The following is a 16040-nucleotide window of genomic DNA, read 5'->3' on the forward strand; positions in this document are numbered from 1 at the left end:
ACAGATAAACGCATAGCAGTGGCGTCCGACATGTGAAGTTACAAGTCATGCCGCCACTAACTTTGTAAACAGCACATTTGTCAAGTAGATATATACACATCGGATTGCAGTGTCTCACAAACACCTATCGCTAACTTAGTTATGAAACTGAAGTATCGATTCTACATTTAGGATGCGACAGAGGAATGGAGTACATCGCATAAATTTTCGTTCGTTTAGAGGAATGTGTCACGTTTCACCACACGTGAGATGGAAGTCCTCTGATGACCGAGAGATTTACTGTTAACGATCGCAAGTAGACACTGCTCTAGGACTCACACAGAACCAGTGCTTGTATACGAGTCGAACGCAAGCTGCGTCACACATCTGATGTGTCCTGATGGAACATCAGGAAAAAAAATTGTCAAATGACCAGCAGAAACTTCTCCCTCCCTCCATTCTCTCTCACTCTCTCTCATTTTCTCTCTCTCTCTCTCTCTCTCTCTCTCTCTCTCTCTCTCTCTCTCTCTCTCTCTCGAATGCATCATGAGTCTACCAATAAATCGGACCTCGTTACAATCTCAACCGACCAATCCCTCCACACTATGTCCTCCTTTAACGATCACCCTCTATATTCAGTGTCACAGTATTTGTATGGAAAAACCATGTCATTCATATAGGTAATGCCATACGTGGATTTATAAAGCCGGTATAGCTTTTAACATGGATACTTGTGTGCTCCTGTAGGACGAAGACCGCTTGTGATGGTAAAATGGTTGTTTTTTTTTAACATATAGCATTTTGTAAGACGATTACGCCTCTCTTTCTAAGACACAGTGGTAGCACTCACAAGAAAATGTTATGAGACATGTCCACCCATCGTTGATTTTAGGCCAGTATTATTTCGTATTGCCAGCAGTCAGTTATTGACCAAGTATTATACTTAGTAGTAGGGGGTGCGTGATAGGTTCGCCTTGAGCTTCAGGCTTATAAAGTATGTGTTTGTGTTCCAACATGGCACAACGGAAATGACAATGTCCAATTGTAAGGAAGGTATGGATTTGACGTGGAGTACTGTGATAGCAAAGGGAAGAGTGTGTCAAGTAATAAGAATGGTACCGATATTTCTATTTCCAGAGCCACAGCCGTCAGCAGGGTATATTTCTGATACTTTGCTCATTGTCGAATGTCGCTCAACTGAGACTGCAATCATCACATTTAGTTGTAAGTACAGGGATAAAATATGGATGGGGCTGGTTTTTTTCCTAGGACAATCCTGTCTATGTGTGCCTGGCGTGCAGTGCCGGTGACTTGTGGCGGGAATGATTCATGTTTCCCATTAGCGGTAGGAGCCGTCCGAATGCAGCGGCCTGTTGGAGTGTAGGAATGTAGTTGACTTAGCTGTATTGTGCTCTATCCGGCCGAATAGTGAACTAATACTTAGTATGTGTTGGATAGCTTTCGTGAGCATGTGGAAATTTGAGAAGATTCAATATAGGCACGTGTTTGCCCTGGACTGTTATTCCCTCCCTGTAAATGGTTCGGTTGACTACTTCTGTACATTTCACGACAGTATTTAGTTGAGGGAACTTCGATTGCGGTGTGTGCATCTAGCAGGTGAAAGACGGGTGGAAGACACGTTTGCTGGTTCTCCTAACATGAGAAACACCTTAGCTGACTTTGTAAATTGTAGGGATGATATGGAATCTGTTACATCACTGACATCAGTATTCGTGAGTGGAAATATCAGTTTCCTCTATTTTTTTCGAGTTCTCACGTAATCGTTTTTACAGATGGGATAAGTTTCTAGTTACTCAGTGGTTTACAGCATGCTCCACCTCGCTAAAGTTTTGGGTTTATGGAGAAGTGATTTCTAGTCTATATCTTCAGAATTATGTTGGGTGAGCGATCAGTAGGATATTGCTGTGTGCTTGATATCGAAAAGTACTGCGAAAATGGTATAATATTATGGAAAACCATGGAAAAATACATGTGTTCCTGTAGTCCCAGAGTCTGGAGATGGGTGCAGAAAAGCAAGCAAGCAAGCAGGCCCGGATCAGAAACAGTAATGCGTTTGTGCCGAGGGGAAATGAGCCTAAATTTGTAGAATAGTTCTGAGAGTGACTTCGATCCTCTGAGGGCGCTATGGTCACACATTGGGAGTGGATGACTTGTGACCGTCGGCCGCGGGAAAATATTTAGTGCTGCAAGGAGTATATATGGTGCTTTCTGTCTTCGTGGTATATGTACGAGCGTCTGGTGGTTGATAGTTATACGAATGATGTAAAAGGGGCAACTTTTGTATGGCTCAGGGTACGAATTGCTTGTTTACTACATCGACAGGGTACACGGTGATATATTGCTGGGTTGGAGATTGGTTTCATGCTCTAATATTCAAGCTCCTGTTCTCAGTGGCAGAGAATTGTAATTGAGTAAGAGTCTTTCCATATTTGAAGATCTGTAGGTCACTTTGCAAGCATTAATTGTAGGTGCAATATGGGGATCTGTGTAAAATAGTTTTTTGCCACTGAAAGTCTCGTCTGCAGAAAGAAAAAATAGAAAGGTAGATGGTGCATCAGTATTTCAGTGCGCAAATGAACCAATCATAATACTCCATTCATTTCACAAGACATCCTTTGTTCCGGGACGTAGCAGTGAGGACATTTGCGTTTCGGAGATGTTTGTTGAAAGCAGGACTTAACAATTTCCAGGAAGGGGTGCCACATTAGGACTATCAGGAGGAATGCATTCAGCGTTATTCTGTTAGGACAAGAATTTCCATGCAACAAGCTGAGACATCATATAAGCTCCTACAAAAGCAACCGTTAAGTATTTCTGGGACACTATACAATTTCCGAGAGGTCGACTTGGCTCTTATTTTACATAGCCATGTGATGTCAGTATAACATTAAGAACCTTTCAGATGGTGAGTCACCATGCAGATGTTTTGCGGCAATGCGTCAGCCATGTTGGGTATGTGTGCATGGCTAGATGCAGCTCGTATGTCCCATTATGATCGCTAGGGAGAAAGCAGCCTGTGCTATTCTGGAACAGATTTCTATAGTGCAATCTGAGATGTCACTATCGACAGGTATGGCGTCAGTAATGGTAAACACACATGCTGCCCAGAGGCGTTTCGCGTATGGGCCTGATGTGAGCGCAACTTGGAGTTCTGTTATGTCAGTATAACACTCGAAGAACTCTAACTGTATACCCGAAAATAGACGCGACTTTCATCTGCTTGTCATGGGCCGTAACGGCGTGAGAGTGATGGCTCATGCTGGCTTATGTTCAGTGGTGGCTTGTAGGGGCGTCGACACACATGTGCCCTTGAGCCTCTGATATGTTGACAATAGTTCAAAAGCGTTTTTATGTGCAATGAGTGTTTGTGTACTACATTATTTCTGTCTGTTTAAACATCGTGAGTGTGTTGGCAGAGCACTATATATGCATTATTTCAGTTTACGAGCAGTTTTCAGGTCAGCACATCAGTGTACCACATTATTTCGGTGATTTACGAGTAGTTTGCAGGTCTGTATGCTGTGTACTGCATTATTTAGACAATTTACTAGTTGATTTCGTGTCTGCACATCAGAGTACTGCATTATTTACGAGTATTTTGCATGTCTGTGTGCTGTGTAGTGCATTATTTCGGTAATTTAGGAGTTGTTTGCATGTCTTCAGAGCGTTTAACATGCGATATTTCGGTAATTTATGAGTAGTTTGCAGGTATGTAGGCTGTGTGGTGTGACCCCAAGCATGCCAGAGCGTGTGTTTTGTATCAGTGTAGTAAATAAACCATGTGAAATTCGTCCCTAAATAGATTGCTCGAAAATAAGTAAAGTACACCCCTTCCTCTCTCCAGCAGCCCAGCAGAGGTTGAGTCATTTTTCCGCCATTTTTCCCCCCACACCACCATCTAGGATTACATCAATGGAGGGATGACAGTGCTCTCTAGAGGCAGTACTGTGTACTAGGTCAGGTGGTCTCCAGACCTCATGGTGGACAGACCAGATGGTGGTACTGCCTCAAATTGTCTAAATAAAGATTGATTGTAAAATAATGACCTATCCATCCTATCCAGCACAGGCCGATTCCTTTTCCCGCCATTTTCCCCCACCCTGAACCGCCATCTTGGTTTATGTCAGAGGAGGGATGAAAGCGCCCTCTGGCGGCAGTATATACTAGGTCAGTTGGACTCTGGACCCCATGGTGAACACACTGGACAAAGGTACTGCTTCTAATTGTTTAAATAACGACTGCATGCAAAATAAAGACTTAAGTCCACCACAGGCCGAGTTCTCTCCCTACCAATTCCTAGGAAGAGGTGGCGGTTGGATGACTTTGATTAATGGAGGTAGCCCAAGTGACCTATTTTCCTGCTACTTTCTTCAGTTAGTAGAGGTAGCCATGGTATGTTGCATTGTCCTGATGGAATTTGAACTTCCTGCCATTTACTGGCGAAGGGGAGGGGAGAGGGTCAGGTTAGTGGAGGTGGCCCAATTGACCTGTCTTCCCACCATTTGCCTAGGTTAGTTGAAATAACCCAAGTGCCCTTTCTTTCCCCCCATTTTCTTACGTTAGTGGAGGTAGCCCAATTGACATATCTTCCATCCAAAACTCAAACTTCCCGCCAGGGAGGCGTGGCACTTTCCCACCATCTTGGGTAACGGTATTCGCGTCATCAGGGGACGTCACGGCAGCCATCTTGAATCACGCCAATCACGCAATCAGCTGTCACGTACTTGCGTCATAATCTGACGTCACGGACACCATCTTGGATGACGCCGTCAGCTGACGTCACGGCCGGCATCTTGGATAATGGTACTTTGGGGCCGCACGAAGGTTGTCCTCTACTCACGAAACACAGGCCAGCTATGTGATCATCGTGTCAGTGAGACTGACGAAGAGCGTAGACAGCATTTGAAGGCAAATCAAATAGAAATTCTTAAGTGCGATCCATTATGAGTCCAGAACAACGGATAGAATCGCGTTCGACTTGCCCAATTGGTGCTTAAGCACAAATTAATTTGGAACGTCAACAAAACAGACAGCCAGACGTGTGTTATCGGTTGGTGATCATACCTCAGGTGCGTTGCAAAGATTGAACTGATATCAATTCATGATCAGCTGGTGTGTTGCAAACAGTTGATTTCAGTTCATGGTTTATTTCTTTGGAAGAAATACCACCACTGAGGTGTCGAAATATTGGTTGGTGTACGCGCAACACAAGTTAGCTACAAGACCTTCAAGTCAATGAGACTGACAAAGAGGGTAGACAGCATTTGGAGGCAAACCTATCAAGAATTTCTCAAGCGCGAAATACTGTTATGAACGGTACTATCCTCACAGATCCAGAAGCTCGAAATGTCTCTCTCAAACATAATATACTATTCCCAGTCATGGTTCCATTTGTAATGATAGTGAATAAGGTCAGAGAAAGAGAGAGAGAGAGAGAGAGAGAGAGAGAAAAGCGGGGGGGGAAGAGATGGACAGGAAAAAGGAAGGAAATGGATACAATGTAGGGGATGAAGGATACGGAGAAAGAAATAAGGGAGGAGCAGATGGGTAGAGAAAGTGTGGGATCAGAGATGTGCAGGGGGAAGGTGATGACAGAGATAGTGGGGGGAGGAGGGAGCTTGAATCGGTCCTGGAGACATATTCTAACAGCTGAAGTTGTTAAAGTGACCACTCACAATAAGTGGGAAATGCGTTTCGGAACAAATTCTCATGGGTCATAAACAGCTGTTGTCAATGCATATTCGCAGGTTGGGAATCTATTTCGTATTGTTTACTACAGCTATAATCAGCAACATAGCTTAGCTGCATGTCTGAAGGGAGTTTGTATTGTGAAGATACACCATATAAACACAGAATTTTAACCACCAATGATGTATCTAACCGTTCCTTGACGGGCTAAAACTACGATGTAATGTTTGTCTCCCTGTGCGGGCTTATGGGTTGGGACTACGCGACATATGGAAGTTTGCACCACTGCTGGAGGCTTGGTCGGACAGCCAAAGTGGTTAAGGCTACTTCTCGCGATTAGCAGGGTATAGGGGATCGAGTACCATTCCAGAACAAGTTCATAGTCGCATAATGTGATTCTATCTCTTCATGAAGATTTTCCGTAAATTTGACAAAAAGTATTCCTGAAATCTACTTTTCAATTGTATCTCTATAACAGCGCTTTTTTTTCTTCATTGTTATTTCAATTATTATAAAAATGGGCTGGTGACAGTGGAGAAAACCACAGGCAAAGTTTACATATGTTTAAAAGAGGTTTTAAAATACATAAAACACATATTCATCGACAATATTTATGGTTTTAAAACATTTTAGATGATTTTATATGACACTTAAAGTATAATAACTGATTAGAATATTAATAAAGCTATGGTGTAATTGTGTAATGATCTTGATCATGATGGAGAAGGACCCTGTAGAACGGCAGGTGGCGACTGTAAGTCAGACAATGGGAAGAATGGGGAGAGGAAATGAGAATATGGTGTGAGGCGGAACGCTGTGATTATAAAGTTGGAAAGGGGAGTATATCTTGGGATGAATTTCATCCTTAGCGAGTGGAAGTTGGTTGAAATTTTACTGGGAGACGATTGATAAGGCATGAATACGCTTGGAAGGTGGAATGTGGCTGTATTGGCGGAGCTGGATACCTGGACTGCTGGTTAGTGGGATATAGCGGCGCGTTTCAGCGCCCGGCTATTCGGGTGAGTATAAAGAATAAAACAATCTGATTACTAAAATAATTTTTTTGGAAAGTAGTGTCATCTTGCGGAAGAACTAGTAAATTGCCCCTCGAGGAAGGCTTGTTGCCACGCAGCTTGCGGTAGTTCCTCGGACCCAGCAGACGCGAGGCACGATGAACCCAGTGAACAGCAGGACAGACGTCACAGTCAACACACGTCACGCAAACGTTCTCGAAAAATGTAAGATACCAATTCGGAATGAATTCTGTTTGTTCGTTCAAAGTTGTTTGTGGAGCTCTTTTTTTGAGGATACAAATTTTTAGACCCCATAAGACTTTCTGATATTTTATTAGTATGACCAGATGAAAAGAAAAAAATAAGGCAATGTGCCCACATGAGCGCCATCTATTGGCTTGTACTTGTGTCTTTGAAATTTGTGAGGCATTTATTGACAGAGATACTGAGAGATGTTTTACAAGTTCTGAGTTTTGACGAGTGAGCTTTAATTATTTTAAATATTACTTTTTGGATTTTCATCTTTTGCTGCCTGATAATGTATAACATACACCTCTCTCGTTATGTTTCATAATCTTCATTACAGATCTGATTATGGCAGAACCTATAAACACACATCAAAAAATGTTTTCCATCACCTCGGTTCCGCGAGATCCGGAATCTGTACAGAAAATTAGAATAGAGATCATCATCATCATCATCATCATCATTTAAGACTGATTGTGCCTTTCAGCGTTCAGTCTGGAGCATAGCCCCCCTTATAAAATTCCTCCATGATCCCCTATTCAGTGCTAACATTGGTGCCTCTTCTGATGTTAAACCTATTACTTCGAAATCATTCTTAACCGAATCCAGGTACCTTCTCCTTGGTCTGCCCCGACTCCTCCTACCCTCTACTGCTGAACCCATGAGTCTCTTGGGTAACCTTGCTTCTCCCATGCGTGTAACATGACCCCACCATCTAAGCCCTGACTGCTACATCTATAGAGTTCATTCCCAGTTTTTCTTTGATTTCCTCATTATGGACACCCTCCTGCCATTGTTCCCAACTACTAGTACCTGCAATGGTTCATGGTGTGGGTTCCTGTAGTCATGTCCTAGTTCATGAACCATGGGCAACGTATGAGTGGCCAAGTAAGTGGTCCCGACAGTCGGGATACCAGTTACTTTGGAATAAGGCTGGGCATCTCAGACATATTCTGAGTCGTGGTCACCTTTGTGCTCATACGGCAAAGACTACCAAATCCACCGGTTAGTCCCTCAGCCGTTAGGGGTAAAACCCAATGGGACTCGGGGCAAGTAAGGCTAGCAACCTGCTTCCCTGGTACTTTAAATATGATGATGGCAACAATCAGAGCAAATTAGAATAGAGCCACGTCGTCCACAAACAGCCCTTTTCAATCTATCCCAGGCATGTTCGATAAGCTTTATGTCTGGAGAACACTCTAGTCGAGCGATGTCGTTATCCTGAAGGAAGTCGATCACAAGATGCGCAAATTGTCGTCCATGAAGACGAATGCCTCGCCAATATGCTGCCAATGTGGTTGCACTATCGGTCGGAGGATGGCATTCACGTACAGCCGTTACGACGCGTTCCATGACCACCAGCGGCAACGTCGACCCCACATAATGCCACCCCAAAACAGCAGGGAACCTGCACCTTGCTGCACTGCTGGACAGTGTGTCTAAGGCGTTCAGCCTGACCAGGTTGCCTCCATACACGTCTCCGACGATTGTCTGGTTGAAGGCATATGTGACACTCATCGGCGAAGAGAGCGTGATGCCAATCCTGAGCGGTCCATTCGGCATGTTGTTGGGCCCATCTGTACCACGCTGCATGGTGTTGTGGTTGCAAAGACGCACCTCGCCATGGACATCGGGAGTGAAGTTGCGCATCGTGCAGCCTACTGCACACAGTTTGAGTCGTAGTACGACGTCCTGTGGCTGCAAGAGAAGCATTATTCAACATGGTGGCGTTGCTGACAAGGTTCCTCCGAGCCGTAATCCGTAAGTAGCGGTTATCCACTGCCGTAGTAGCCCTTGGGCGGCCTGAGCGAGGCTTGTCACCGACAGTTCCTGTCTCTCTGTATCTCCTCCATGTCCGAACAACATTGCATTGGTTGACTCCGAGACGCCTCGACAGTTCCCTTGTTGAGAGCCCTTCCTGACACAAAGTAACAATTCGGACGCTATCGAACCGCGGCATTGACCGTCTAGGCTTGCTTGAACTACAGCCAAGACGAGCCGTGTGCCTCCTTCCTGGTGGAATGACTGGAACTGATGGGCCGTCGAACCCCCTCCATCTAATAGGCGCTGCTCATGCATGCTTGTTTTGGGCGGGTTTAGCGACATCTATGAAGAGTCAAAGGGACTACGTCATGATACAATATCCACAGACAACGTCTATCTTCAGCAGTTCTGGGACGTGGGGGTGATGCAAAACTTTCTTTGATGTGTGTACTATGATATGTGACGAAATAAAGGAACAATAAAAATAAAAGTTACTGTACATCGGTATATGGAAGCCTAACGTATGGAGTTATTTATTTTAGTTTATATTCTCCACACTTTAGTTTTTTACGCTTTTCAACAACAAAAAACTGATTTTTTTACCTGTATGAAATAACGTTCATATTTACGAGATGAGAGAAAGAAATATGTTGATATAAAATAGATTATTACATGTCAGTTCAGTTTTTTTAACAAAATGAAACGATTATTTCCAGCACATTAACTCAGTCTGTGAGAGATGTTTGCAATAAACATTATGACGTTCATTTATAAACGTTCACCAACAAATATAAATCCACTTAAGTTGAATGTTAATTTCTGTAAGACGACCAACTTCGTAATGTTTTGCCTATAAGCACGTCTTATGTTTATTATTCATTCTTTATCCATCACATACTCACTGTACAGTATTGTTTGGAGTACTGCTAATGCCTGATCGTTGACACTCTTGACAGTTTATTCAAATTACTCAGTTACGCAGCTATGTGTCTCAATATCATCCTTTCCCTATTACTTCTGATTCACATTAACTGTGCTACAAAATCTCTGCACTGTTCCATGACTTAATATACGCAGCTATGTGTCTCAATATCATCCTTTCCCTATTACTTCTGATTCACATTAACTGTGTTACAAAATCTCTGCACTGTTCCATGACTTAATATAGGTCGTTTCGGCAATGGCATAATCATCACAGAGCGCTGAAAGACAAAAACTATTACAACAGTCAATAACGATTTTTACCTTCACCTGTGTTAAAGGTAGTCTACTGATAGTTGGAATTCAACTTGTTACCCGTCCATCCTGTTTTACTGCGTATATTGTTTCCCTTAATCAGTTTAAATGAATGTCAGGTCGACTCTTTCATCAAGGCCATGGAATATTTATTCCGCGAGAAACAATAATTACTTCCGACTGATCGATTCTAAAAAAGTAGAATGCCCTGATTGTCCTCTATTATGGAAGTTATTAGTTGTACATCTCAAGCAGTTATAACCTAATTAGACAGCCACCCTACACTTTATTCGACAATTAAGCCGTGTTTCAGAAAACTTCCTATACTTCTCCTACAGGTCTTCATTGAGTGCCCCTAACACACGTTTTGTTCCATTAACTTTGCCTGTTTGTATAATCTTAATTTATAGATGCCCCCATGGTACTTCTCTAGCGATCACGACTGGTTAGGCATTAATCAGTCAGCTATTACAAAATCTCAATAGATCTCCCTCATTATTTCATCATAAACTCTCATCGTATACAGAATCATTTATCATTTGTAGAAAAGCAATTATTTACTCTAATACGTCTTGTGCACGTGTACTGTTATCCTTGTGAGGAATGTTACGGTATTGGTCTCACTGCCTTAACTGGGTTATTTATTTCTACTGTATTTTAGCTTTGCGTTGTCTGTTTGTTCGTTTGTTATATGCGTGGAAGAACAGAGAAAAAAACTGCTTGTAAACAACACTGTTCTGTAAAATTATTTGCAGAAATTTTCTCCATTTTGTTCCTCATTTATGTAGACTTTATAAATGGCAACAAACAAATTTGAAAAGAGTGAGATAACTTACGTCACTACATGCTATTCATCGTCATTTGATCGTAATCAAACATGTACTGATATCTTGAGGGGGAGTCTCTGTTGTTTCCTCAAAATATTTAATGTTTGTTTACATGACGTATGAAAGAGGGTTGTGATTTATTGTGAAACTAGTCAAGTATCTGGCATCGCCCAGGTACGTATTTATTCCAGTCTTCTATTAGTCCATTTACTCCTTCCCCCCCTCTCTGTCAACCTCTTCCTATTGCTCTCTCTCTGCCATCTGCTCCCCCCCCCCCCCCTCATCACTCTCTCTCTCTCTCTCTCTCTCTCTCTCTCTCTCTCTCTCTCTCTCTCTCTCACACACACACACACACACACACACACACGACCCCAACAGCCAACAGGAGACTGGTGGCCCTAAACCACCTCCCCCCCCCCCCCCCTCCACAATATTTCTTTCCAGATCGTAACTGATATGTGTACCAGATTTTGCTGAAATCGTTTCAGGGGTTTAGGACGAGCTTCTTACCTATAGTTTTGCCTACGTACGCAAATGTGAAATATATTTCACAAATGTTTAACATATTTCAATGTGTACACATATTTCATCTGTTGTCTCCAGCGAATTTCAGCCTGCAGTTTCATTTTCACGCAGTCAATGTTTATGTCATCGTATCTCTTGAACTATATGTCGTACAATGATATAATTTTGTAGGTACATCGAGTGATATATGTGGCTACTGCCTGCAAAATGTGTTTCGAATATATTTAGTATTAAGAAAGTAATAAATGAAAGAGTCGTACTACATGCGGCAGTTTTACTGCATGAAGAGTGAAAATGTAGTAAGTTGGGGTTGTCAGTGAGAAAAAAAAATTCATAAAGGTTTGAAATTATATGTAAACTTCGTTGCAAGTCACTAAGTGCTCTCATTTTCAAATACTGGATGAATAAAGTATGGGTATCATGTCGTGGGCTAAACTGCTTTTTCATCTCACCTCCACCCGTTTGATAGGTGATTCTTATCCCCCACAGCGATTCTTCCCAGACAGTAAGTGGTATTTGTATAAAGTTTGGTTGAAATCGGTTCAGTCGTTTAGTCGGAGATGTGGAACATACACATGTAAGTACATTTTTATAGCGTGTATTTATAAGGATGTAGTGATGCACTTGCATATTTATGGAGGTTCGAAATCTCGATCACGGGAACTAGGAAAACCGCATTCGCGTCTGTCAGCCAGTTCGGCCACGGAAGAGATTATGTCCGTGAAAATACATAATTTACAAGTAAAATTTAAAGATTTATTTTTGCTTACATTTTTTAATATTTAACATCTATTATCTCTAAATTTAGTTAATAATAAAAGAGAACTATTCAGTTTTTACAAACGTAGAAGGTAACCATCTTCACAGTTTTCATATGTAGACCCAGTCAACTACCAGGTTAGACTGTTTTCGCAATCATTACGAAAACTGGATAACACTTTACAATTAAATCAGAATAGCTGTGGCTTCGAGATGTAAACCCCATCTCGGTGTTCCACAACTAATTGTACAATGTCGGCAGATGAATGGAATGTGTACGGATCTCATTCAGTGTAAATAAAGGAGTGTCACATTTTGGCAGCGAAGTGTCTCTTTAAGCGCCAAATCGCCAAGGTTTCCTTTATTCACTTGAACAGAGCAACTATCCATTACGAAATGTGAGAATTGCATCTTAAGTGTAACTGTTTTGAAAAGATGATTCGTATGAGATCATATGGTATGTAGTGTCACGGTTTTGTTTTTGAGGTCGATGAAAGAAAGAGACCGGAGAAATTCAGTGCCAGCACATCAAACACGCCTTCAGGCCTCTATGCCAATTTTCATTCAATGCTTTCGTATGGCATCATATTTTGGGGTAAGACATCATTAAGGAAAATAGTATTCATTGCACAAAAACGTGTAATTAGAGCAATAGCTGGAGCACAGCCAAGGTAATCTTGCAAAAATTTATTTAAGGAACTACGGATATTCACCTATGAAATTTGTTATTAATAATTTATGTCAATTCAAAAGTAATAGCAATCTGTATAGCTTTAACACTAGGAGAAAGGCTGATCACTACTTTGGGTTAAATCTAACTTTAGATCAGAAAGGGGTGACTTGTGCTGCCACAAAAATCTTTGGTCACATATCAAATAGCAACAAAAGTCTGACAGATAGCCAAGCAACATTTAGAAAGAAAAGAATTTCTGAATGGCAATTCCTTTTACTCAGTTGATGATTTTTTAGATATTAATTAGTAAACTTACAACTAAAAAGAACTTGAATTATGGCATGTAAAGAAACATTTTCTTAAACTGACACGTTTCGCAATATTACGACGTGTCGTATCTATTATCTATGGAACAAGTTTTAATGTAATATAATGTAATGTAGCAGCAACGGGGCGACCCAGCTTAACGCCTCCATTCTAAGGAAGAGCCAACATCAACACTGTTACATACTCTACTGCGAATAGATTTGGAATTTAATCGAGATCACTGGTAAACAGGCTGGTGAGCAGGCGCGTCAGTCATCGTCTCTCTTCTTTTTGTCACCCATAGCCTGGTGACAAAAATTTATGCTATTACCAGGGCTAGAAACGGCAACCATTGGGTCCCAATACCCATCGCTAGTAACCACAACTATAAGAGGTGAATGTACTCGAGTATAAGTTTCGTGTTGGAACTACAGAACCTCATCACATCATAGGTATCATAAGCATAAATCTTCTTTGTCGCAGTACCGAAGTAAAGATGAAGCATCTGGTCATTCTATTTAAAATTTTTCGTTGAAGTAGGCATACTTACCAGTGCAGACTCATCTTCTGGTGCGTATGCTCTCAGTTTGCTGTAGTATTGAAAGCGATTATATGTCATTGAGTTCATCTCGTCTGGTAGCCCATTCCTAAATTTTTCGTACGTGTTCCCATGGTAGAAAGGTGGTCTTCTGAAAAACAAACATTATGTCACGTGTTAACGTAACATTAAAATGACCATGCATTTCGCTTTAGAGACTACCACACACAGGAAACCAGTATCTGATAATAACGGCTCTTATGTTATTACTCCGGCGCCTCTACTTAACACTTTCGACTAATATCTACATTTAAAATGTATATGTACAGTAATTTAGTGTAGAAAATATTATCACTGCCTGATTTCAGTGCATTTATTTGCAAACCTACAACTTCATCTTCAAATCTGTCAAATTTCAACACTTATTTCCCTACTCTCTTGATGTTTCCTGGAATATTCGGTCTATATAATGACAGTGTTCATCGGAGGTGAGGTTATCATCTGGAGTGCCCCAGGGAAGTGTGGTAGGTGCGCTGTTGCTTTCTATCTACATAAATGATCTTTTGGATAGGGTAGATAGCAATGTGCGGCTGTTTGCTGATGATGCTGTGGAGTACGGGAAGGTGTCGTCGTTGAGTGACTGTAGGAGGATACAAGATGACTTGGACAGGATTTGTGATTGGTGTAAAGAATGGCAGCTAACTCCAAATATAGATAAATGTAAATTAATGCAGATGAATAGGAAAAAGAATCCTGTAATGTTTGAATACTCCATTAGTAGTGTAGCGCTCGACACAGTCACGTCGATTAAATATTTGGACGTAACATTGCAGAGCGATATGAAGTGGGACAAGCATGTAATGACAGTTGTGGGGAAGGCGGATAGTCGTCTTCGGTTCATTGGTAGAATTTTGGGAAGAGGTGGTTCATCTGTAAAGGAGACCGCTTATAAAACACTAATATGAACTATTCTTGAGTACTGCTCGAGCGTTTGGGATCCCTATCAGGTCGGATTGAGGGAGGACATAGAAGCAATTCAGAGGCGCGCTGCTAGATTTGTTACTGCTAGGTTTGATCATCACGCGAGTGTTACGGAAATGCTTTAGGAACTCGGGTGGGAGTCTCTAGAGGAAAGGAGGCGTTCTTTTCGTGAATCGCTACTGAGGAAATTTAGAGATCCAGCATTTGAGGCTGACTGCAGTGCAATTTTACTGCCACCAACTTACATTTCGCGGAAAGACCACGAAGATAAGAGAGATTAGGGCTCGTACAGGGTCATATAGGCAGTCATTTTTCCCTCGCTCTGTTTGGGAGTGGAACAGGGAGAGAAGATGCTAGTTGTGGTACGAGGTACCCTCCGCCACGCACCGTATGGTGGATTGCGGAGTATGTATGTAGATGTAGATATCACCACATGTACTGGACCAACTGTTCAGCCTGTGAGAAATCGACCATTGTCGAATGTCGAATAACGTTCACTTTATATCAGGGACGTGCGAGAGCAATGCAGATGGAATCATTTGGCATTTGTTTCTATATAATGACAGAGGAGACCACGCGAAGGGGACTTTGCTATCAGTACATCAGCAGAAACCGGCGCATCTCTTAGCCGCCTGAACGCGTTAATGAGATCCCATACAGATCGTGAAATTTAGCTTGCAACATTAAACTGAGGTTTCAATTAGTAATAGGTAACAGCAACATTTAGGTGTCAAGCGACAGCTATTAACGACTCGAACTCCAATAAACTCAGAACAATACGAAAGTGGCTATGTAATGGCATACATTGTATTTTCAGAAATGCTTTCTGTTCAGTGGGGAAACTGCGCGAATCAGTGAGGCGTGGAAATCGCTTTGCTTAGCTGTTAGATGATTATAGACTTTATTAAAATTCAGTAAACCAGTCTCGACTGCAACAGATCTTTATTTTGGTTGGCAGCCGGTTTCCATCTAACATTTAGACGATCTTCAGGCCATAAGCACTGCAGCACAACATTAATACATGTTCAGAGGGATGTCTAAACGAAGAGATGGTTACATGGCTAGAAACGTCTACAATACAAGCTACATCAATAACAAAATGAGATGTTATACCCATGATCGCGGTTCGCGAACGTGGATGGAGCAAGATCCGCAAGGACGTCATCTGCTAAGTGACGTTCCATTAGTCAAGAATATATACTGTAAGCCCCGTCCATCGCATGCGGCGTTGCGTCATTGACAATCAATCAAGTACTCATTACGTGAGGTGTATTACATTAAATGATATAGTTGAAATTTACAAGAAAAATACGTATAAAATACGTTCAAAAATTATGTACATATAGTTCACAACAAATTCTATTATAATGTATTTAAAATAAGGAAAACCACAGTAAAAGGCTTGACTTGATCGGTTTTATACGTAGACTGCCATCTATGGGCGTTTATGTGAACTCATTTACATTATTGTTGTTATTGTGGTC

At 41.7% G+C, this 16040-nt stretch overlaps 1 protein-coding gene across 2 annotated transcripts in view; it reads right to left on the reverse strand.

Moving 5' to 3' along the window:
• LOC124555390 (sodium-coupled neutral amino acid transporter 9-like) overlaps positions 1–16040 on the reverse strand; it is a 354431-nt gene that overhangs the window by 125076 nt on the left and 213315 nt on the right. Inside the window, exon 3 of one of the 2 annotated variants that reach the window (XM_047129284.1) lies at positions 13588–13723. In XM_047129284.1, the coding sequence (XP_046985240.1) occupies positions 13588–13723 (136 nt within the window). Of the gene's footprint in view, positions 1–13587; positions 13727–16040 lie in introns of both variants that reach the window. The other variant, XM_047129283.1, reaches the window with a different exon arrangement.

This window comes from Schistocerca americana, chromosome X (genome assembly GCF_021461395.2).
Source record: "Schistocerca americana isolate TAMUIC-IGC-003095 chromosome X, iqSchAmer2.1, whole genome shotgun sequence".
Classification (NCBI taxonomy): Eukaryota; Metazoa; Arthropoda; class Insecta; order Orthoptera; family Acrididae; genus Schistocerca; species Schistocerca americana.